The 22883-nt window shown below is 35.2% G+C and overlaps 1 protein-coding gene across 2 annotated transcripts in view; it reads left to right on the plus strand.

The window, feature by feature from the left end:
• Positions 1-22883, plus strand: part of Nedd4 (E3 ubiquitin-protein ligase Nedd4) — a 103217-nt gene that overhangs the window by 55382 nt on the left and 24952 nt on the right. For both annotated transcript variants that reach the window (XM_080150171.1, XM_080150172.1), the window contains exons 3-20: positions 739-831; positions 1327-1398; positions 2927-2997; positions 5057-5114; positions 6084-6154; positions 7080-7161; positions 8234-8320; positions 8844-8995; positions 9559-9667; positions 13127-13197; positions 14081-14169; positions 14898-14985; positions 15632-15678; positions 18665-18750; positions 20439-20500; positions 20949-21009; positions 21275-21355; positions 22451-22504. In XM_080150171.1, the coding sequence (XP_080006297.1) occupies positions 757-831; positions 1327-1398; positions 2927-2997; positions 5057-5114; positions 6084-6154; positions 7080-7161; positions 8234-8320; positions 8844-8995; positions 9559-9667; positions 13127-13197; positions 14081-14169; positions 14898-14985; positions 15632-15678; positions 18665-18750; positions 20439-20500; positions 20949-21009; positions 21275-21355; positions 22451-22504 (1416 nt within the window). In that variant the 5' untranslated portion in view covers positions 739-756. The remainder of the gene's footprint in view (positions 1-738; positions 832-1326; positions 1399-2926; positions 2998-5056; positions 5115-6083; positions 6155-7079; positions 7162-8233; positions 8321-8843; positions 8996-9558; positions 9668-13126; positions 13198-14080; positions 14170-14897; positions 14986-15631; positions 15679-18664; positions 18751-20438; positions 20501-20948; positions 21010-21274; positions 21356-22450; positions 22505-22883) is intronic.

Here is a 22883-nt window from a genome sequence, read left to right on the forward strand (position 1 = left end):
GTTTATTACACAAGACCCCAAAGTTTAAAATTTTTTTTTTTGTAGCTCAGACTCCTTTTACCCCCCTTAAAATTTCTAATATTCTTTAGATTGCCCCCCTTAAACCTTTGAAACCCATCATTTTACCCCCCAAACACAAATATTGGCGTCGACTTGAGGACAAAGGTATATGATTTAGAAGTGTTTTCAGTTTTGACACCTAAATAGTATTTTTGGATTTATTACTACCTGATCTTACACCAGATTATCATGTACTCAAATAAAGTGAGACTTGTAGCTGACTAAAATATCGATCCCCTCCCACTTTATCCCCATCCTCTTCCCTTCTACTATATGAACGAATGTACCAATAAACGATATACATGTTAGTAACCTAAATTGACAGACAATTTTTCCCTTGTCATAATATCCCATATTATATATCCATTGGACAGACGGATGGACATACTGACGTGTCTGCTGCTGTGCAGAGAGAGAGGGGACAAGGGGCTGTTAATTACACTAGTCCCCAAAGTTTTATAATAATGTTATCTTATTCGTTGGCTAAGCAGCTTTGGGGACTTTAGTGAATTTTGATAGGTTAGTTAATTAAGTTGATTGTTCAAACGTTTCAATCTCAAATTTTAATCTATAGAAGGGGTATTTATGTGTAACATCATTGGGGATGTACATCAATTTATCGGCCATTGTCTTATCCCTTTGGATCCCTGGCTGTGGTGCATGTTGTTGATATTATCTGAGTTTAGTTGCTCCAGCATGTCTGTGACCCAGATAGTGGGATATAAACCTCCACCAGGTTCTTCAGAGAGGACTAAAGTTGTCAGACTCAAGGTAAATATATATACAAGTACCTACCTAGGTTGGGGCCAGATATCCGGTTTGGCCAGATATCCGAAAGGATTCAGGTAAGTGTAACAGTATGTCTGTGCTGAAGGATCTCGCTAACTATTGAACTGATATGATTCCACTAGGTTCTACTAGAGAGAACTAAAGTTGTCAGACTCAAGGTAAACACAAGTAGCTAGGGTGGGGCCGGATATCCGGCAGGATACAGGTAACAGTATGTCTTTACCGAAGGATCTCGCTAACCATTGAACCGATATGGTTCTCCTTTACATGTTAGCTTCTCATAGGTCCTGGAAAGGTGTATAACTATTTTATATTTTCATTTATCTTTTATGTTTTTGTTTCAAATTTTTCTTCTAGAAAATATTAGGTACCTACTTTTTGTCAACATTCCCATCAATATTGAGCATAATTAAGTATAAAACATCCGTAGCAGTCGGACTGCTTTTTTGGCAGCTATTTTTATGTCTTAATTTTTAGGTGATTCGAGCCCAGAATTTGGCGAAAAAGGACATTTTTGGAGCTAGCGACCCGTATGTCAGAATTGATTTGGTGAGTTTTTTTTAGTAGAACATGAAAGGACTATGAAAGTATTCCACTACAGAGCCACAGTGTAAGAGGGGGGGGGGGGGGCAGTTCTTACATTTTTACGTTTAGTAAATATGTAAATAACATTCAAAACGATGCATATTTTGTTTAATAAGATGACCTATAACTCTTCAAAAATTTTTTTAAAAATGTTTACCTATCCAGAGACCACCTGTAGGCCTGCAAAACCTGAACCTGAATTTTTAAAATATACCTACCTATGGAAACTACATCCCAAAAGGAAACTTTTTTTTGCCAAATAACCTTTCCTCCCACTCCTAAGACAAAGCCTATACTCCCTGTTTTAACGTTGAATTCCAGTAATTTTGGTTTCAAAAAATGTCACAAGTCACAACCGCCCCCTCCCCTCAGGGTTTCGGATCCGGATCCGCAAGGATCCGCATATTTTCGAGTCCAAGGATCCGGATCCTTGGACTCAAAAAATGCGGAAAAAATGGAAAAATATACCTAAATTTATATAAAATCTCAAGACATTCTCTTGTTGAGAGCCAATCTTTAAGGTTTAGGGTCAGACTTGAAAATTAAAAGTATTTTTGACTTCGAATTAAAGAATAAATATTTTTTGAAAAGTTTGGTGATTTTATTTTTATTGTCAAGGATCCGGATCCGCACTGACCAAATTTGGAGGATCCGGATCCGGATCCGCAAAAAATCAATGCGGATCCGAAACCCTGCCTCCCCTTATTACAACATCAGTAAGAATCAGAAAAGTCCTCTATACTTGGTCTAATATATCGGCCTCTTCTTATACTTTGTCTATGGATAGATTCTTACTTAGGTAGGTAGGTAGGATATTGGTCGATTAATCTCCAGATTAGCTAGGTACAAATAACAAATTCAACTTTTTATTTTTCTCTGAACACCTGGCTATCAGGGATCTAAAGGGATAAGACAATTGCCGTTAAATTAATGTACATCCCCAATAATGATACACAAAATTATCCTCTTTGTAGATTACAATAAGTGGTTGAAACGTCTGGGCACTCTACATAATGAAACAATCAATCAAAATTAATTTTCAATAAATAATAATAGATGAATTATCTAGACAACTACCTGCCCCAAGTGGTGGAGACCCTTTTCGTCTGCTAACACATTGCTTTCTGTTCTTTTGTAGGGACTTGACTGTGTTACATAACTTACGCTATTGGTTGATATTTAAAGACCCAAAACAAAATTGGGACAGGGTTCCCGCCCTGTGGGCAGAGATACATATATACTTTAAGTATTAATATCCGCTGGATTTAAACCGGTTCTTAGCTATACTGAATTATCATGTATAGCATCGAATAACAGACAATCTTCTACGAATATGAAAATAAAAAATATTATTAATGCCAACAACCAGTTTTGCTAACCTGGAACTTCGGCCCCTCGGGGCTAACAAAAGTGGTTTTAATCTTATAATTATTAAATTCATTATAATATCCGCGGAAAGCTGTCTGTAATACGATGTAATGAATTTTTTTAGGTGACGTCCCAGGGTGACGAGGTGATTGATTCAGTTCTAACAAAGACAAAGAAACGAACTCTCAACCCTAAGTAAGTATCTCCAGAGGGGGTAATTGTGCCAATCATAATTGGAATTTATATTTATTGATTCGAAGATCTACAGGGATAAGACAATGGCCGATAAATTGATGTACATCCCCAATGATGATGCAGAAAATTCTAGACTACAATTATTGGTTGTAACGTTTGGACATAGGGTAAGGGGGGGGAAGTTTCGGTAAGGGGCTATTCTCGGTAATTTCGACCTACCTTCATTAAATGACCTTTTTCTCCATGTTCCTTTCAAATGACAGAAAAAAACATAAAAGCAAGTGTGTTCCTTATTAAATTGCCTACAAAAAAGTATAAAATGAATTTTTTGTGAGATGAATATTAAGGGTACTTATTGGGTCTCAAAGTCGGACGAAATTTTTTTTTTCCAAAAATTTTTTAGTAGGTGTGTAAAGATCGACCTACACAAAAATTGGTAAGACCTAGAGCTGATCTGAAAAACTTTTTGAACTAGAAATTGCCCGCTTTTTCCAAATCCGTTGAGAGCTTTAAAATCGGGTTAATATTTTTTTCAAAAATGACCAAAGTTGGCGCCGGGGGAAAAATCGGTAATTTCAAAAGAAATTAAAATTCAACTTTTAAGGTCATGTTTTCATGTTTTCTTTTGTCAAATCTATTATTCCATATGGACTTTTTAAGAATTAGGCCTAAAAATGAATAGAACAGATAAAAAACAAAAAAAAATTAATTTTATTTTTTGAATCAAAATTTTGCGAGGAAAAAATAAAAATTTCTGGTCCTTTGAAAAAAAAATATTTTTGACATAGGAGGAATAGTCCGATCTTTATGATTTTTTTTGTGGTTTATCCCAATCACCTATACTAATTATGATTTATTACGCTTGTTTGGTCGTTTGGCCTTTTTTCATCGATTTTTTTTAAGGTTAAAATGTAGTCAAGATTTTTTGCAAAGATGACACTTTTGCTTCAAATTCAATTTTTGAGGTCAATTTTTAATCAATTTTCATGTTTTTTGGGCTAAATCTATAGTTCAATGTGAGCTTTTTTAGGATCAGGCCTAAAAAGTAATAAAATACGTTTTTTTCTTATATTAATTTTAAGTTTTATTTAAAAAAAATTTTGAAAAAAAAATCGAAAATTCGCGTAGAAGGAATAGTCCGATCACTATGAAACTTTTTGTGGATAATCCCTATAACCTATACTAATTATGATTATTTATCTTCGACTGGCCGTTTGGCCGTTTTTCATCGATTTTTTTAGGTTGAAAAAAATTACCGATATTTCCCCCGGTGGTGGGGAAATATCGGTAACTTTTTTGCGGTCAATTTCGGCCAACTTCTAAAAGTCCTAGGATAATGTCCTTTTAGGACCTGATAGTCCTTTCCGTAAGCTTTCTACTGGTCTTGGTTTCATTTGAAAATATTAATATTACCCCATTTTTTTTCAAAAAAACCGAAAAAAAACCGAAATTTCCCCCCCCCCCCCTTACCCTAAGCTTTCTACTGGTCTTGGTTTCATTTGAAAATATTAATATTTACCCCATTTTTTTTCAAAAAAACCGAAAAAAACCGAAATTTCCCCCCCCCCTCACCCTACAACTTAATGAACTTGATGAATAAAAGTCCCCAAAGTTGTTGAGACAACGAATACTATAAAACGTTGGGGACTAGTATAATAAGCAGCCAAATATGTCCCCCACCTCAATGAGTTTAGTTTTTCACCTAGGTACTAAATTTGTAGGTATTTTTTTTTCGGGGGAGGGGGGTGGCATTGAGAGAATTGAAGAATTCTATGAAGCAACACATACAGACAGACAGACATCCTGTTACTTTTACTAGTATGGCTCCAAAACCGATTAATATCCACTGGATTAGAACTGGTTCTCAGACATACTAAAAAACCATACATAGCATCGTATTACAGTCAATTTTCAATGAATATTCTACAAAAAATCTTAAAAATCAAAACCACTTTTGTAAGTCCGGGCCTTTGGTTCCCTTGGATTTAACAAAACTGGTTTTAATATTTTTCATTTTACTATCCGCGGAAAGCTGTCTATAATATGATTTTTTCTATAGATGGGAGGAGGAGTTTTTGTTGCGGCTGAAACCAGCGGACCATAAAATTATCCTTGAGGTACTCCACAAATATTTTAAGATCGAAGCTTTTCTATAATTAGGGTCCGTTTGTCCGTACGTCCTTCCGTACGTCTGGCACAGGATGCTCTATCCTTACAATGAAGTAACAGAATGTCTATCTGTTTGTTTGTCTGTACCAATAGAATTATTAGACAAGAAGAATAATCTGACCCCAAAAAATCATCAACCTGATAAAGGAATTCCTTCAGCAGACAAAACACCTGAAAATTTTTCAAGTATATAATTTCTAGAAAGCTAGGAAATCAATTTTTATACGATATAAGGGGGGGGTTTTAATGCAACCATCTCGTAATCTGTGAGCAAATGACACTTAGAATTCGAATTTCGATCTGAACTTTTGCATGAGTAATCCTTGGTAGGTCTATTTTCCCTAAATCGAACAAAAAGTTGGAAAAGTAACGGCTAGCGGCTCAGCCGTTCAGCCGTTTTTTGCCTATTTTCAGGGTAAATCCATCATCAATTACGTAGGAATCGACTTTTTAAAACATATTTTTGGTTTAATTCATGTTAAATGATAGCAATAACCAATTTTAAAACTTCTAGTACCAACAGCTACCGTCTAGAACCGTTTGATAGCGTTTTGGAGTAGAAAAGAGTATTATGTTGAGAGAGGTTTCGTGACTAATTTACAGTATAAATATCAAAAAAATGGCAAAATAGCTGAGCCGCCAGCCGTTAGCCGTTACTTTTCCAACTTTTTGTTCGATTTAGGGAAAATAGACCTACCAAGGATTACTCATGCAAAATTATAGATGGAAATTCGAATTCTAAGTGTCATTTGCTCACTGATTACGAGATGGTTGCATTAAAAACCCCCCCCTTTACTATATACCCAATTTTGCTTATAATTTTCTAACCTATATTTTAATTATCATATTCAAAAAAAAAATTAAAGATTCACTACTCAAGTACCCAAAGCATGTTTGGACTTTTTCTTTTGTTTTAGGTTTTTGATGAGAACCGTTTGACCCGAGATGACTTTCTTGGCAGGGTGGAGATAGACAGACTCAACACCCAAGGAAACACAATAATAAATAGCCAAAACCCTGCCCCATATGGGAATTAGATACTAGAGAGTGAGAGGGAATAATGGGCTGTTTGTTACACTAGTCCCCAATTACGTTTTCTTATTCGTTGGCTTAACAACTTTGGGGACATTGGTGAATTTTGATTGGTTGGTTCATTAAGTTGAGTGTTCAAACGTTTCAACTACTAATTTTACGCTACAGAAGGGTTAATTTTGTGTATCATCATTGGGGATGTAAATAAATTTATCGACCATTGTCTTATCCCTTTAGATCCCTGATGAGATACAGATAACAGCTGTTTTGATATATAACCTCGATCACCAGGGATCCAAAGGGATAAGACAATTGCGAATAAATTGAAATACATCCCGAATGACGATTCACAAAATCTCTTTCTTTAGGTTACAATTAGTGGTTGAAACTTTTGGACACTTAAACTAAGTGAACCAACCAATCAAATATTTAATCAAAGTCCCCTGCAATGTATGAAAAAATAACGTTATTTTAAGACTTTAGGCACTAGTGTAATAATTCGTCATGAGATCTTATTTCTAACCAAACCTAACTCAATTATATACAAGATTAGATGGTCAAACGCCCTCCAGACAACCTACCCTTTGATTGCACGACCTTTGTGATTGGAAGTCCTTACTGTGGGCTAGCCTAATGCAGGAATAAGACAATAGCCAAAAAAATATCTTTTTACCCAATGATAATTAACAAGATAAACCTTCTTGGAGATTAAAATACATAGTTGAAAAGTTTGATGACTTTTATTTTGGAGCTACACAGTCTAAATTCACCAAAAGTACCCTAAGTTTTGAGCCAAACTTTGGGTACCGGTGTTTTTATAATCCAAAGTCTCCTCACTCTCTGCCTTGGACATCTATGATTGTGTGTGTGTGTGTGGTGGCAGGTTTGATTCCCCGGGAGAGACCAGGCGTCACTAATACATACAAATCCTACATCCTGCAACCCAGGAGTGCTAGATCTAAGGTAGGATCTACTTTTCACAATTTTACGCGGCAATAATTGTACCACGCTTTACAATCAGCTGTTTTTTGTTTACATTTGCAATAGAACTAATACGTATTAACTCTGCATCCTGCAACCCAGGAGTGCCAGATCAGTGTTGCAGGTTACTAGGATTATTAATAGGAATGTTGCAAGTTACTAGGATTAATAATAGGAATGTTGCAGGTTACTAGGATCAATAATAGGAATGTTGCAGGTTACTAGGATTAATAATAGGAATGTTGCAGGTTACTAGGATTTATAATAGGAATATTGCAGGTTACTAGGATCAATAATAGGAATGTTGCAGGTTACTAGGATCAATAATAGGAATGTTGCAGGTTACTAGGATTAATAAGAAAACTGTTGCAGGTTACTAGGATTAATAATAGGAATGTTGCAGGTTACTAGAATTAATAATAAGAATGTTGCAGGTTACTAGAATTAATAATAGGAATATTGCAGGTTACTAGGATCAATAATAGGAATGTTGCAGGTTACTTGAATTAATAATAGGAATGTTGCTTGTTACTAGGATTAATAATAGGAATGTTGCAAGTCACTAGGATTGATAATAGGAATGTTGCTGGTTACTAGAATTAATAATAAGAATGTTGCAGGTTACTAGGATTAATAATAGGAATGTTGCTGGTTACTAGGATTAATAATAGGAATGTTGTAGGTTACTAGGATTTATAATAGGAATATTGTAGGTTACTAGAATTAATAATAAGAATGTTGCTTGTTTCTAGGATTAATAATAGGAATGTTGCAAGTCACTAGGATTGATAATAGGAATGTTGCTGGTTACTAGGATTTATAACAGGATTGTTGCTGGTTACTAGGATTAATAATAGGAATGTTGCTGGTTACTAGGATTAATAATAGGAATGTTGCTGGTTACTAGGATTAATAATAGGAATGTTGCAGGTTACTAGGATTTATAATAGGAATATTGTAGGTTACTAGGATTAATAAGAGAAATGTTGCAGGTTACTAGGATTAATAATAGGAATGTTGCTGGTTACTAGGATTAATAATAGGAATGTTGCAGGTTCGAGGATTCTTGTTGCTTTACCTGGCCTATATAGAGGAGACCACACCGCCAGAGGATGGAGGAACTCAAAGTGATTCTGAACAGGTACTAAGCAGGGATCTAAAGGGATAAGACAATGACCGGTAAATTAACGTACATCCCCTATGTTGATACACAAAATATCCCTTCTGTAGATTACAATTAATAGTTAGTTAATCTATCTATCTATCCTGTCTGTCTATCTATCTATCTATCTGTAGCTGAGCAATCAGAACCTATCTTTCTTGCTGTACATCTATTTTTCTATCCTGTCTATCTATATCAATCTGGTTGTCTTTTTATCTATCTGTCTGTCTATATATCTATTTATCCTGTCTGTCTATCTATCTATCTATCTATATCTCTATCTGCCTATCAATCTGTCTGTATATACATCTTTATGTCTGTCTGTCTGTCTATCTATCTAACTTTCTATCTGTCTGTCTATCTGTCTATTAATCTGTCTGTCTATCTATCTGTGTATCTATCTATCTCTATTTTTCTGTCTGTCTTATCTATCTATCCTGTCTATCTATCTATCCTGTCTATCTATATATCTATCTATCTAGTGATCTATCTATCTATGTAGGCGGAGGAATCAGAGCCTGGCTGGGAAATGTTGGAGGGGGGTGCCGGCTCAGCCGGAGGTGCTGGGGGACCAGCTGCCACAGCCACAGCTGCCGCTGAAACTGAGACAGGTCTGGACGCGTCAGCGGCCGTCGACGAGGCGGAAAATCAAACGTAAGTAATATCATGCTTTCCCTTATCCATGCTCCTCATTCATATGAGAGTGCCATTAATTAGAGTGGTTTAATATGGAACACCTGCCAAAAAACTCTAGGCCAGGGTGATGTAATAACTGAATAGCTTCTACTAGAAGTGTTTTATGTTTTATTTTAGGTGAGGTTAGGTTAAGTAGGGTTAGGTGATTGCCCCGCATTGTTATGCAATTGGCCCCGCATGGTTAGAGCCCCCTCGCAGGGGCTAGAAATAGTGGAAAATCTACTGTGAAAATACAATGAAACGCCCCTTTAGAGGCGTTGCCACGAAAATGACCAATCATTTTTTTCCGGATGTAGTCTATTAAAAATTTTTGAGCTTCGCAGTACTTATGGATGTTGTTATCTTTGTATTCTGTGTAGGGTTGGGCTGGATATCTGGCCAAAGTTCGATATCCGGCAAATTACCGGATATCCGGCGTAAAAAATCAACCAGATACCATGTAACCGGATAGTTTTAATATCTGGTATCCGGCCGGAAATTGAAAATGACCGGATATTCGGCCCAACCCTAATTCTGTGTAGATGCCCGCTGCCTGCTGGGTGGGAGGAGAGACAGGACGCGAATGGGCGGACCTATTATGTGAATCATATTGCCAGAACTACTCAGTGGCAACGGCCAGGAACTGCAGAGGTACGAATTTTTAGGGATCTTCAGGGATAAGACAATGAACGATAAACTGATGTACAACCCCGATGATGGTATACAAATTTTCCCCTTCTGTAGATTACAATTACCGGTTGAAACGTTTGGACACTCAACTAAATAAACCAACTAATCAAAATTTGATGAAAGTTCTCAAAGTTGGTAGCCAAAGAATAAGAAAATGTTATCATACGACTTTGGGTGCTAGTGTAATAAATGATGATACACAAAATTACCCTTTATGTGGAAGCATTTAGGGGTTGAAACGTTTAGACACTCAAGTTAATAAACCAACCAATAAAAATTCAATAAATGCACCCTAAGTTGTTAAGCCAACGAATAAGAAAATATTTTCTCGTATTCATTCGAATCCGGTGGACAGGAACCGGTTCTCATCCATACGAAAAAACTATGTCTAGCATCGTATTATATCCAGTTTTCTGCGAATATAGAAATGTACAATCATAAGATTAAAACCAGTTTTTTTAGCCGGTGCGGAAAGCCGTTTTGAATACGATACGAGAAATAACTATTATAAAACTTTGGGGACTAGTATAATAAACAGCCCATATTGTAAAACTAGAGTTGGGCTCGATATAATTATCCCGCTATTGGCTAGGTTTATTCAATGTTTTATTTACTTTCTTTTGGTTATCTGAATTCTGACTATAAACCCTATTCTTCCATTATCTCCTCCCTGACGATTTCTTTAATTAAACTATTTTAGGATCTTAATATTTTTTATTTTAAATTATCGTCCTGAAAGGGTTAAAATGTTTAGTTAACTGTTAAATTTTAGTTCAATATCTGACCACATTACGCACGTATCGCTAGTATCAAATTATTTTAAAACTAAGTTTTCTTTTATTTACTATATTAGGTATAAATTTAAATGTTAAATTTTCCGTTTTATGGAAAGAAATTTAATACTTCAATATAATTCAAATAGCAACATGAAATAAAAAAAATGAATTTATTCCTAATACAGTAAAATAATGAGTCTTATCAATGTGAGTTTATTACGGATTATTGGAGCACTATGAGTTTTAAACATTTATCGCTTGGAAAACTTGAGCTCATATATAGACATTTATTTCCTATATAGATCTGTCATGGATCTTGATGCAGGCTGTTTTGTAAATGTTAAAAATTGGAAGATTTCATTAAAAGTTCCCGCAAATATAAGTATTAAATAAAATTACACTGGTACCCAAAGTTTTAAAACCCGTTATCTCATTCGGCACATGTAAAATTTTGCCTGGTTGGTTACTCACTAATAGTTTAAAAACTTTTCAACCAATAGTTTGATCTACTATAGGGCTAATTTTGTTTACCATTTATGGAGAATTATATCTATTTATCGTCCATTGTCTTAACCCTCATCTAATAATGCTTCTAGAGTAATACATATGTGAAGTGAATAGTTGAATTTCCTAGGATAAAGCTTGCTTTCGGAAAATTATATCATCCAAAAATTTCGTCGCTCGTTTTTGAAGGGATTCACCGACAAACATCCAAAAGGGACCTTTTTTAAGTGCGAGGTAATTGTTGATTTTTTGAAAGTAAGGTTGTATCTGGTTCGAAACCATGCCGTTTGAATTAGGTCCGTATGTATTATCGCGATATTACATTTGATTGTTAAATTATTTTACTGTTCGTGGATTTTGTCCTCAAATTTTGGAAGATTTTTTATTCATAATTTCTAAAAAAAAAGTTCCTAATAGGTTTTTTTCGTCAAAATTAAAAAAGGGAATTTTTGTAGACAGAAACTGTTGTTTACATTTTATTATAAGGGGGGGGGGGGGCGAAAGTGACACTTTTTGAAACCAAAACTAAAAGTCAAAGGAACTCAACTAAAAAAAGAGTTACAGGTCTGACATTCTGCATGGCAGTTGCTTTATAGGGGTACAATATGGAACTGTGAAGAAACGGCGTCGCAACCGCCGAAAACCGCCGAGAAAAGGCAAAAAAAAATTCGGCGGGAAACGGCGGTTTTCGGCGGTTGCGCCGCCGTTTCTTCACAGTTCCATATTTTACCCCTATAAAGCAACTGCCATGCAAAATCTCAGACCTGTAACTCTTTTTTTAGTTGAGTTCCTTTGTTGACTTTTAGTTTTGGTTTCAAAAAGTGTCACTTTCGCCCCCCCCCCCTTTTATATACCTACGAGATGTGGCGTACAAAATTTGAGACAAAAGGGGAGTTAGGTTGTGCTAAAATTCCGTAAAGTTTTGAGTTTTGAGGCTTAGAAACCGCAGTAGAACGATAATATTCACTAAATATTTTTCTCTATTGTTCTTTTTCAATAAGGAATAAACACACTACTGTTTTTAGGCCTTTAAACTCACACCTTTACGGAATTTTAGCACAACCTACCTCTCTTTATTCCTGGATGTAATTTTTAGGAGCTTGCTAACTTAATTAAAAGAATTTTATAGATATCTTAATATGTGCTTTGTAATGGTACTACGTCAAACCCTAGATACGTCAAACATTTCGGATCTACTGCAGTTCACGGTAAAATATTGCTGGTAACGAATATTGCCAAAAATCTATGAATTTTAAAGGCTGCTAGCTGCCAAACGGCTGAAAGTACAGATCATGCCCGCACACTGTTTTAAGCGGCACAAGAAGGCCTACAAATAATCTGGAATAGCCATAAATCAATAATGCATAATTATCTCGCAGTGCAGAGAAATGCGCGAAAAAGGCCTATTTTACGCGTTTTTTCTTCAGTGAAGCTTTCCCTGTGCATCATTGGATCTTGGCTATTCCAGATTATTTGTAGGCCTTCGTATACCGCTTAAAATGGTGTGCGGGTATGATCTGTACGTTCAGCCGTTTGGCAGCTAGCAGCCTTTAAAATTCATAGATTTTTAGCAATATTCGTTACCAGCAATATTTTACCGTGAACTGCAGTAGATCCAACATTTCAACGCATCTACTGTTTGACGTATCTTCTAGTGTTTGACGTAGTACCGTTTTGTAATATGCTTCACATTTTACGAGGGAAGAAATTTTTACACGAATTAATTTTACCCAGGAAAAGCTTAATCCTAAGATATGCAATAATTTATAGCTGACTCATAATGCAAACGAATGCAGCCCAGAGAGAGAGAGAGAGAGGGGGGACAATGGGCTTTTTATTAATCTAGTCACCAAAGTTTTATAATAACATTTTCTTATTCGTTGGCTTAACAACTTTGGGGACTTTAAATTTTGATTGGCTGCTTCATTGATTGAGTTGAGTGTTCAAACATATCAACCACTAATTGTAATCTCTATCTATCTATCTATCTATCTATCTATCTATCTATCTATCTATCTATCTATCTATCTATCTATCTATCTATCTATCTATCTATCTATCTATCTATCTATCTATCTATCTATCTGTCTATCTGTCTATCTGTCTATCTGTCTATCTGTCTATCTGTCTATCTATCTAGGATGATGTAGCTGTGCTGGCGGCCTCTCTCGAGTCCACGGCCTCCATCCAGGCCAGAGAGAATAGAAATAGGTAAACATTTTTCCGAACCGCTTAATATCCGCTGGATTAGAACCGGTTCTCAGCAATTCTATATCTGCGGAAAGCTGTCTATAATAAATAAATAAATAATTAAACTGCGCCCCTATTGGCCTCTAGGGGCACTTGGCGGAAGCCGGCTTGGGGAGGATGGTAGGTGGATTTTCAATTTTATCCTATCCTTATAATAAAGTAATGGGATGTTTGTCTGTACCGAAGGAAATCGCCCCTAGAATAAAATATAACCCCTCTACCCCCCCCCCCAAAAAAAAAATTTAGTTTTTACTTTTTCTTTTAACATCTAAAATAATTAAATTGGGTTATCAAAGTCGACTCTCCCCTCCTTAAGTGACCCTAGAGGGGCGTAGCCGCTAGTATTTTATATAGAGTAGTAAGGTTTTGTTGAACCGATTAAGTTCTCCTTTTTAGGGAAGATTCACATAGGTCCCAGGAGATTTTACACTATTTGATTTCAACAGCTCGTGCCTTTGGCATCTCGGGGCTAAAAAAATGGTTTTAATCTTATAATTGTATATTTTATATTCGCGGAAAACTGTTTATAATACGATGCAATAAACAACTATTACATTATAAGTTCCTCTATCCTAAAATATTTATTAATGATTAGTTTCTGTCAATGGCAAGTGGGTTAGTTTAGCAAAACTTTTTTTGGTAAAAAACACACTCAAGTAAAAAATATGAAAACGGCTTAAAAGCAGCCAAAAAGCGGCCTGGCTGCCAATGTTAAGAAATGTTCAAACCTGCCCCATAGTTAGGGGAATCTACTCAAGAAAATTCAGACCTATATCTTCTATATCTTTGGAGAAAACAAATTTTTTGTTAACCTACTCAGTCAGTAAAACTGTGTAATTTTTAGACGCCACCACATGGTTGATGATAGATCTTCTAACAGAGATTCTGTCATCGAAGGCTCCAGCTCCGCAGGATCAATCAGCGAAGCCTCAGGTACGTAGACAGACAGACAGACAAACAGATGAAAAAATAGACAGATAGAAAAACTGACAGATGGACAAACAGACAGATAGACAGAATGACGAACAGAAAGACAGATGGACAGACAGACAGAATGATAGACAGACAGACAAAGAGACTGATTGAAAAGACAGACAGATGCACAGACAGACAGAAGGACAGTCAAACTGTCCGACAGATGGACAGATAGATTAACAGACAAACAGATGAAAAGAAAAAAAAAGATAGACAGACAAACAGATGAATGAACAGACTGTTGGACAGACAGACACACAGATTGACAGATGGACAGACAAATAGACAAACTGACATATTAACAGACAAACACATGAAAAAACAGACATTTGGACAGGCATATAGACATACAGATTGACAGACAGACAGATAGACATACAGACAAAATGACAGAGTGAAAAAACAAACAGACAGACGGACAAACAGTCAAACTTATGTACAGATAGACAAACTGACAGACAGTTTAACAGATAAACAGATGAATGAAAAAACAGATGGACAGACATATAGACAAACAGACAGATGGACAGACAGACAAACAGACAGACAAATGGACAGACACACATAAAAAATGAAATAATTTTTGGCGGCAGGGCCGGGGACAAATGTGTCTTGTGCAGAATATGCAGACTAATTAAATTGTTATAAGTACTAATGTTACCTACCACTCATTGATATATGTTTAGGTATTGTGGGCTCAGCAGGGGGTGTGGACACTGAGCAGACAGGGGGTGGGGCACCTGCACAGCAACCCACCACTGCTTCTAGATCAAGGTACTGATACTAGATAGACAGATAGGATACATGGACTGAAAGATAGAAAGACAGGATAGATAGATATATTATATAGATAGACAGACAGACAGATCGATAGATAGATAGATAAATATATAGACAGACAGACAGATAGATAGACAGACAGATAGACAGACAGAGAGACAGACAGAGAGACAGACAGACAGATAGATAGACAGTCAGAGAGACAGACAGATAGACAGACAGATAGATAGATATAAATATAGGTGCTGCAACTAGCCAGGGAGGAAGGGGACATTGGGCTGTTTATTACACTAGTCCCCAATTTTTCATAATAACGTTCTCTTTTACGTTGGTTTAATAACTTTGGGGACATTAGTGAATTTGATTGGTTGATTCAAACGTTTTAAGCGATAATTTAAATCTAATTTTGTGTTTCATCATTGGGGATGTACAATGTACATCAATTTATCAGTCATTGTCTTATCCCTTTAGATCCCTGTGTGACTACTAAACTAAAACTTAGTTCATACCCTTAAAAGCTTAAGTCAAAGAAATCTGCACGGTTTATCAAGTGCCCCCCCCCCCCCTGCATCAAAAAGGCTTTGGTTGCGTCCCCCTTTAAAGTGTTCTCCCTCCCTCTGATTATAATTATTATATTTAGAACTGTGAGTGAGAGTGATACAACAGACAATCCCACCCGTAGAACAGGTTCGACAATTTATCTATAATGCAAAGTAGTACGATGTCTGTCTGTCCCTTACGATCTCAGATCTGGCTAGGGGTGAAACCGCTAGTAAATTACAAAGAACTAGTGGCTTTGCCCAGAGCCTCTAGGTAATGAGGTAATGAACTAGTTTTGAAAAATAAAGAATAGTTATTTCTTTCATCGTATTATAAATCGCTTTCCGCGGATATAGAATGTACAATTATAAGATTAAAACTAGTTTTAATCTTGTGATTGTACATTTCTATATTCGTAGAAAACTGGATATAATACGATGCTAGACATAGTTTTTTCGTATGGATGAGAACCGGTTCCTATCCACCGGATTCGAATGAATACGAGAAAAAATATTATGTACCCAAAGGAAAAAAAATTAGCGAGGTGCCTAAAAAAAATTAGCAAGGTACCTATAAAGACTTGGGAAAGATATTTTTGTTTTTAGGGTGGTTGGGGCTGTCCCACCCTTCAAGAAAACAGCCTAAAACCACCACAGGACCAGTAGGTATATTCCATGAAGAGTAGAACTCAATCAGTTCAGCGGTTACCGAGATCTTAAGCTTCAGAAAGACAGACAGACACTGACATCGTTCTACTTTGTATGAAAGACTAGCGACTTCGCCCCTAGCCTCTATTGCACTATGGGCAAAAAATAGCGATTTTTGTCATTTTTTTCCTGTTATACTTAAGTGGATGAAATATGCACTATTTGTTAGCACATTTCTTCTAGAATGATTCAAACATTTTTAAAAGCTTAAAAATATTTTATTTATATAAAAAAATCAATTTTATTTAATTCTTAAGTTTTGACCATTGACGACGATATTTCCAATTCCATACTTGCCTATGGGTCTGGGGGAAAATTAACAGCTTCAAATATTTCTAGCAGACAAACTTTGTAACAGACAGAATAAGAAACAGGGGATTATATAAGAAAATTTGGGATGAAACTTGACTCGTAAAGTTTCTCAAGTTTGGATTATTTATTCATACTTAAAAGGTGTTAATTCATAAATTGAGCCGCTAATTTCTGAATAATGGGCGGGTTTTATGGGGGGGGGGGGGAGGGGGGGAGTTCTTTAATTAAGATGTGTAATAAAATATTAAAGGCGGCAATTTAAACAGTAATGACAGAAGGGACAAAAGGATGCATTAAACCTATCAGAAATACAGATTAAATTTATTAGGGTATAAGTCATTTTCATTAAACTCAATAGCATATCAATAAAAAAGTTTTTTTTTCAAAGGGCCTTTAATAAATCAACATAAAAATAGACATTACAAAATAGTTATGGCATTGCTAAACTTTCCTAATTGTATTTGCTACAGGAATCATCATGCTTAGTTTTAAATGGATAGGACAATTCTAATTTCTAAAGGCCTAAATTAGTTCTAGGAGCTATCCATTACACACGGACGGGGCCTATATGTAGAAAAACTTCGAAATAAAAAAAAAAACATTATTTGAATCCATGAATAAAGATAGTCTATATTAACCCTTTTAACCCTTCCCCTTCCTTAGGACTAATCCTTTAATTGAGGAGTTTTAAATTCCAGTTTAGACCTATAATAAACTCTTATACTACGGTTAACATTATCTAGGAAACTTCGGTGTTCTTGCAAAACAGCATTTTGTAATTTATCATAGATAGGGTAGAAATCTTAAGTAATCACCAAAAGTAACATAAAAACAACATTAATCATATGTTTCACAATCAAACTCATTTTACATTTTATATATTTATGTTTTATATATGTTATAGGAAAAGAAAATTGATTATTCACAATATTATGTCGTTTAATTTTATTTAAACAATTGCTGTTTTTAAAACTTTGTCACCTTTATTTCAAAATTATCAGTATATGTCAATGTGTAAGCAAAAAAATGGGAATTGAACTTAATAAAGATTAATGATTTTATTTCCTCATCCTTTGTTGTAAAATGATATAAAGGAATTTATGACCACTCCAGGAGATTAAGAAAGGAAACTAAATAAAGGATGTAGAATTAAGGAAGTAATAATGGCGTTCAATCCAATCTGCAAAAAAATCAATAATACCCAAAGTTTGAAAGCGATAGTATGGTTTATTGGCAATAAAGGTAAAAAATCTTTGCTTTGCTTATAATTCTGGTCACAATAAAATAACCAGTAAGATTACTCTGTTCCAATAATCATCCCAAAAGTGTACACTTTAAATAATAGTAAAAATACTTAATTCAACAAATACAAGTTTGTATAAGTATTATTATGTATCTACTATATGTATTTGCTCTAAAATAATAATTCAACAATACTTACCGAAGTACCTATTCGTGTTTAAAGCAAAAATGTCTATTTTTGGCTTTATCATATAATGCAAAAATATTCGTCTTTTTTTTAGGAAACATATTATAAATGCAATTTTTTTAAGTTATATTTTAAGCACATACTCTCAAGTATTTCCCCCCCTTCCCTAATAGTATGAGTATTGGTATTCCAAATCCTTATCAAGCTTACATTATATTCCCTCTGAAACATATGTTGACGGTCATATGAATATGCATACATATATATGTATATATATATATTTATGTATTACATAGATGTTACGACATACATCGTCTTACTTTTATTTTTCTTACGAAATATATAATTTTAATGAGTATTTTTAGGCACTAATAACTCTGTTAGTCGGCAAAACCGAGCAAATTGCCTTAAGTAAAGTTAAATCCCCATAATCTAAGCTACAAAATGGTGTCAAAATTTTTTTGAGAAAATGTGAGAAAAAAAGTTAATGTTTTTGGTTTGCCCATAGTGATATTGATTATAATACTTATAATATCATAATTCTACGCAGCAATCACGTACACGTATCACGTTATGCAATCAGCTGATTTTTGTTTGTTTACATTGTTCTACGCGGCAATCACGTACACGTATCACGTAATCAGCTGATTTTTGTTTGTTTAAATTGAACACATTTTGTTTGCAGGACCTACAAGTGCCAGTGGTGGTGGTGGTGGGGCTGGTAATAAAAACTTGGACGCTGTTGGCCTCCCATCAGGATGGACGCTCCAGGTATAATAGCAGGGATAAGACAATTGCTGATAAATCCCCAATGATAATACACAAAATCACCGCTTCTTAAGCGTAAAATTGGTGGTTGAAATGTTTGAACACTCAACTTAATAAACTAACCAATCATAATGCATGAAAGACCATTAAAGTTGATTAGACAATGAATAAGAAAACTTTATTATAAAACTTTGGGGACTAGTGTAATAAACAGCCCATTGTCCACTCTCTCGGGAGATTCCGCCTTGAGGACATACCACAAGATCTCATTAAAGCAAAGCTTTTCTATAAAGAATTGGGGGGGGGGGGGGGAGGTAATGCAACCATCACATAATCAATGCGCAAAAGGCACTAAGAATCTGAATTTCGTTATGAAACTTGGCAAGAGTAATCCTTGATAGGTCTATTTTCCCTGAATGGAACAAAAAGTTGGAAAAGTAACGGCTAACGGCTGGCGGCTCAGCTGTTAAGCCATTTTTTTTTGGCTATTTTCAGGGCAAATCTGTCAAAAGCCCTATCTTTACATCATACTTATTGCCGCTCCCAGATGTTTTCAACCGGTTATAGCCGGTAGCCGCTGGTACTAGAAATCTTAAAAATGGTTTTTGGTATTATTTCACATGAGTTTAAACAAAATTATGTTTCAAAAAGTTGATTTCTACATAATTAAAATGATAGATTTGCCAAAAAAAATAGCCAAAAAAAAAAACAGTTAAACGGCTGGGCCGTTAGTCGTTATTACCAAGTTTTTCCTCGCTTTAGGGAAAATAGACAAACCGAGGATTGCTCATCACAAGTTGTAAGTAAAACTCGCCATAAGTACCTTTTAACACTAATACCACTGCACATGGCCCAGCCACAACATACTTTCAAACTCTCTTTGGAAATAAAACATTAAGATTAAACAATGATTATAGAAATAGAAGGTAAAAACCCCAAGAGAGTTTTTACTCTCTGAAATATAGATAAACATAATTAAGTAATGATATTTTATTACAACAAACATAGTTAAAACTTGGCCTTCCTGTTACTACACCAGGTCATATAACTTGATCTTTTTACAAACATTAATACAGATATCTTCCTGGTACTTTAGGTACACAATAAATCTTTGAGCTTCCTGGCACTTCAGATAAACTCTTCATCTAAAATATGAAGACACAATGAATCACAAACACAAGTTTCATAACGAAATTCGAATTTATGTGCCATTTGCGCATTGATTACGAGATGGTTGCCTAAGGGACAGGGTCGGTCCGCACGTCTGTCCATGACAGCTAGCTTTTTTCGTTAATTTATTTAGACTACTTTACTCATTTATTGGTCAGTTGCAATACATTCCTCCAGTGGTAGGGGAAAGGATGGAGCCAATCAAAGTCTCCAAAGTTGTTAAGCCAACGAATAGGAAAATGTTATCATAAAACTTTGGGGGACTAGTGTAATAAACGGATGATCTTTATTGAAGGGTTGGGCCGGATACTTTTTTAGCCGGATACCGGATATCCGGCTGATTTCTAATGCCGGATATTGAAAATGGCCCGATATCCGGAAAATTACCGGATATCCGGCATTAGAAATCAGCCGGATATCCGGTATCCGGATAGTTTCAATATCCGGTATCCATCCGGATATTGAAAATGGCCCGATATTCGGCCAAGCCTGATATCTGGCCCAACCCTACTTTATTGTAGGTGGCGCCAAATGGACGAGTTTTCTTTATCAATCACATTGCTAAGAAGACAACATGGATAGACCCCAGGAATAACAAAAACATTGGATATACAATGAATAAATGGATAGACAGACAGATGGACAGACAGACAGATGAACAGACAGACATATCCTGTTATGTAACTTATTATGTTATCTAAAAAGTATACCCCTCTATAGAGGCCTCTAGGGGCACTTGAGGGAGCTAAATTCAATGACCCTAGCTACCCTGTAAAGGAGAACCATATCTGTTGAGCGGTTAGCGAGATATTGCAGTACAAATTGACAGACAGATAAATAGATAGACATACAAAAAGACAGAAAGACAAACAGACAGACAGACTGACAGACAAATAGATAGACAAACAGACAGACAGACAAACAGACAGACAAAAAGACAGACAAACAAACAGACAGACAAACAGACAGATAGAAAGACAGACAGACAACAAGACTGTTACTTTATTATATAAATTATCTATTTTTGTTGTCCCCAGGACCCAGCGCCCCTCACCTCTCCCCAGCCAAAATAATTTACCAAATAGGAAACAGGTATTAAATATCTCTTTACCATCTATCCACTATCTATCTATTCAATTCATTTACCCATACATTCATCTATCTATCTATCTATTTATGTATAAAAAAAAACTATTCAGTTAGAAATCTTTCTCAACCCAATTTAAAAGAAAAAAAGTCTACTTCATCATTCCGATCTATCTATCTATCTATCTATCTTATCTATCTTATCTATCTTATATATCTATCTATCTATCTATCCTATAAATCTATCCTATCTATCTATCTATCTATTTAGGATGACCTAGGAGTGCTCCCTGAGGGGTGGGAGGAGAGGGTTCACACAGACGGGAGAATTTTCTTTATTGATCACAATACTAGGAACACACATTTTATACAGCGAGCATTAAGTACCCAAAGTTTTTGTGAGTTAAAAATTTTGGGTACTTTTATTGAATTTTTTTTAGTGAAGTCCAAACTTTTAAATAATTTATATCTACAGAGTTGGGGTTCCTTTGTTTATTATTATTGGGAATGTATATGTGTTTATCATCCATTGTCTTATCCCTTAAGATCCCTAATTTTACCTTTGATAAAACTAGGGTTGGGCCGGATATCCGGCCATTTCAATATCCGGCCGGATACCAGATAACCACTAAACCGATTTCAGTAAGTTACTGAGAAATGGAAAAACTTTGCTTTAAAACTGAATAATTTGCCATTTTCCCCATTTTTTTAAGCGTTTGTTGTACCCAAAGTAGTATTAATTAGTTGGTAGTAAACTGTATAAACCTTTGCTAAAAAAATACCTAATAAAATAATACACCTAAGAAGAAACAGACACAGATTCAACTGAACTAAGACCAGGGTTGGCAATAAAAGTCCAGGGCAGTTAAAACCACATATGCAGGTTTTTTTTTCAACCAACAAAATCCATAGCAAAAGTTCATCTTGAAAAAATGCTGTTTCCGCCTCCAAAAAGGTCTTAAATTACTATTTTTTCTTAAGAAACTTCTTATTTTTTCTTAAAACGCCTGTACACACTGTATACCTAAAAACATTAGAATTTACAACAAAAAAGACTTATTTTTAGAAAGCAACATTTTAATTTAAAAAAAAAAAATTTTAAAAATCAAAGTCACATAAAAACAGTAGTTACCTAGAATTTACAATAACAAAGAACTTATATTATACCCAGCTATTCTGTTTTTTCCACTATTTAACCGGTTAAAACTGGTTTTATATTTAAAAATGGCTATTTTGCGTTTGACGTTTATTTTTCTAAAATCGAGAAATTTAAAAAAAAAATTAATTTCTCTAGAAAGGGTGGTGGCACCCTCCCCCAAAATAGTTATAAACCTTCCCGGGACCTATGATATGCTACCCTGTTCAGTTCAGCGGTTAGCGAGATCCTTTGGTACAGACAGACAAACAGACATCCTGTTACTTTTATATGAAATGTGTGTGTGAGTACAGGATAACTCAATGGGAAGACCCTAGAATTAGCAACCCACAAATTGCTGGACAGGTACTAAATTAACATTTGGTCATAATTAAGAACAGTTTGACTTAATAAGCGCATTTGACCACATGGTTACACACGAAAAATATGCGAAATTTTTTGACCCACTTAATGCTTTTTTAAAGCAAAGCTTTTCTATAATCAGAATAGGTCTGTCTGTCCGTAACGGTTAGCTTATTTGTTAATTTAGACATGATGTTAGAATTGTCCATTTAAACTAAATTTTTATAACTTATCTAATTAATCTATTATTACAAGAATAAGCAGAACAAAAATTTCAAATGTGTTATTTTTAGCAGTATCATGGCTTTGATTTCGATTAATTTCCGTTGGATTAGAACCGGTTCAATAAGCCATACTGAAAAATCATGCAGCCAATTTTCTA

The sequence above is a fragment of the Acartia tonsa genome, chromosome 15, assembly GCF_053477335.1.
Source record: "Acartia tonsa isolate MP-2025a chromosome 15, ASM5347733v1, whole genome shotgun sequence".
NCBI classification, from domain to species: Eukaryota; Metazoa; Arthropoda; class Copepoda; order Calanoida; family Acartiidae; genus Acartia; species Acartia tonsa.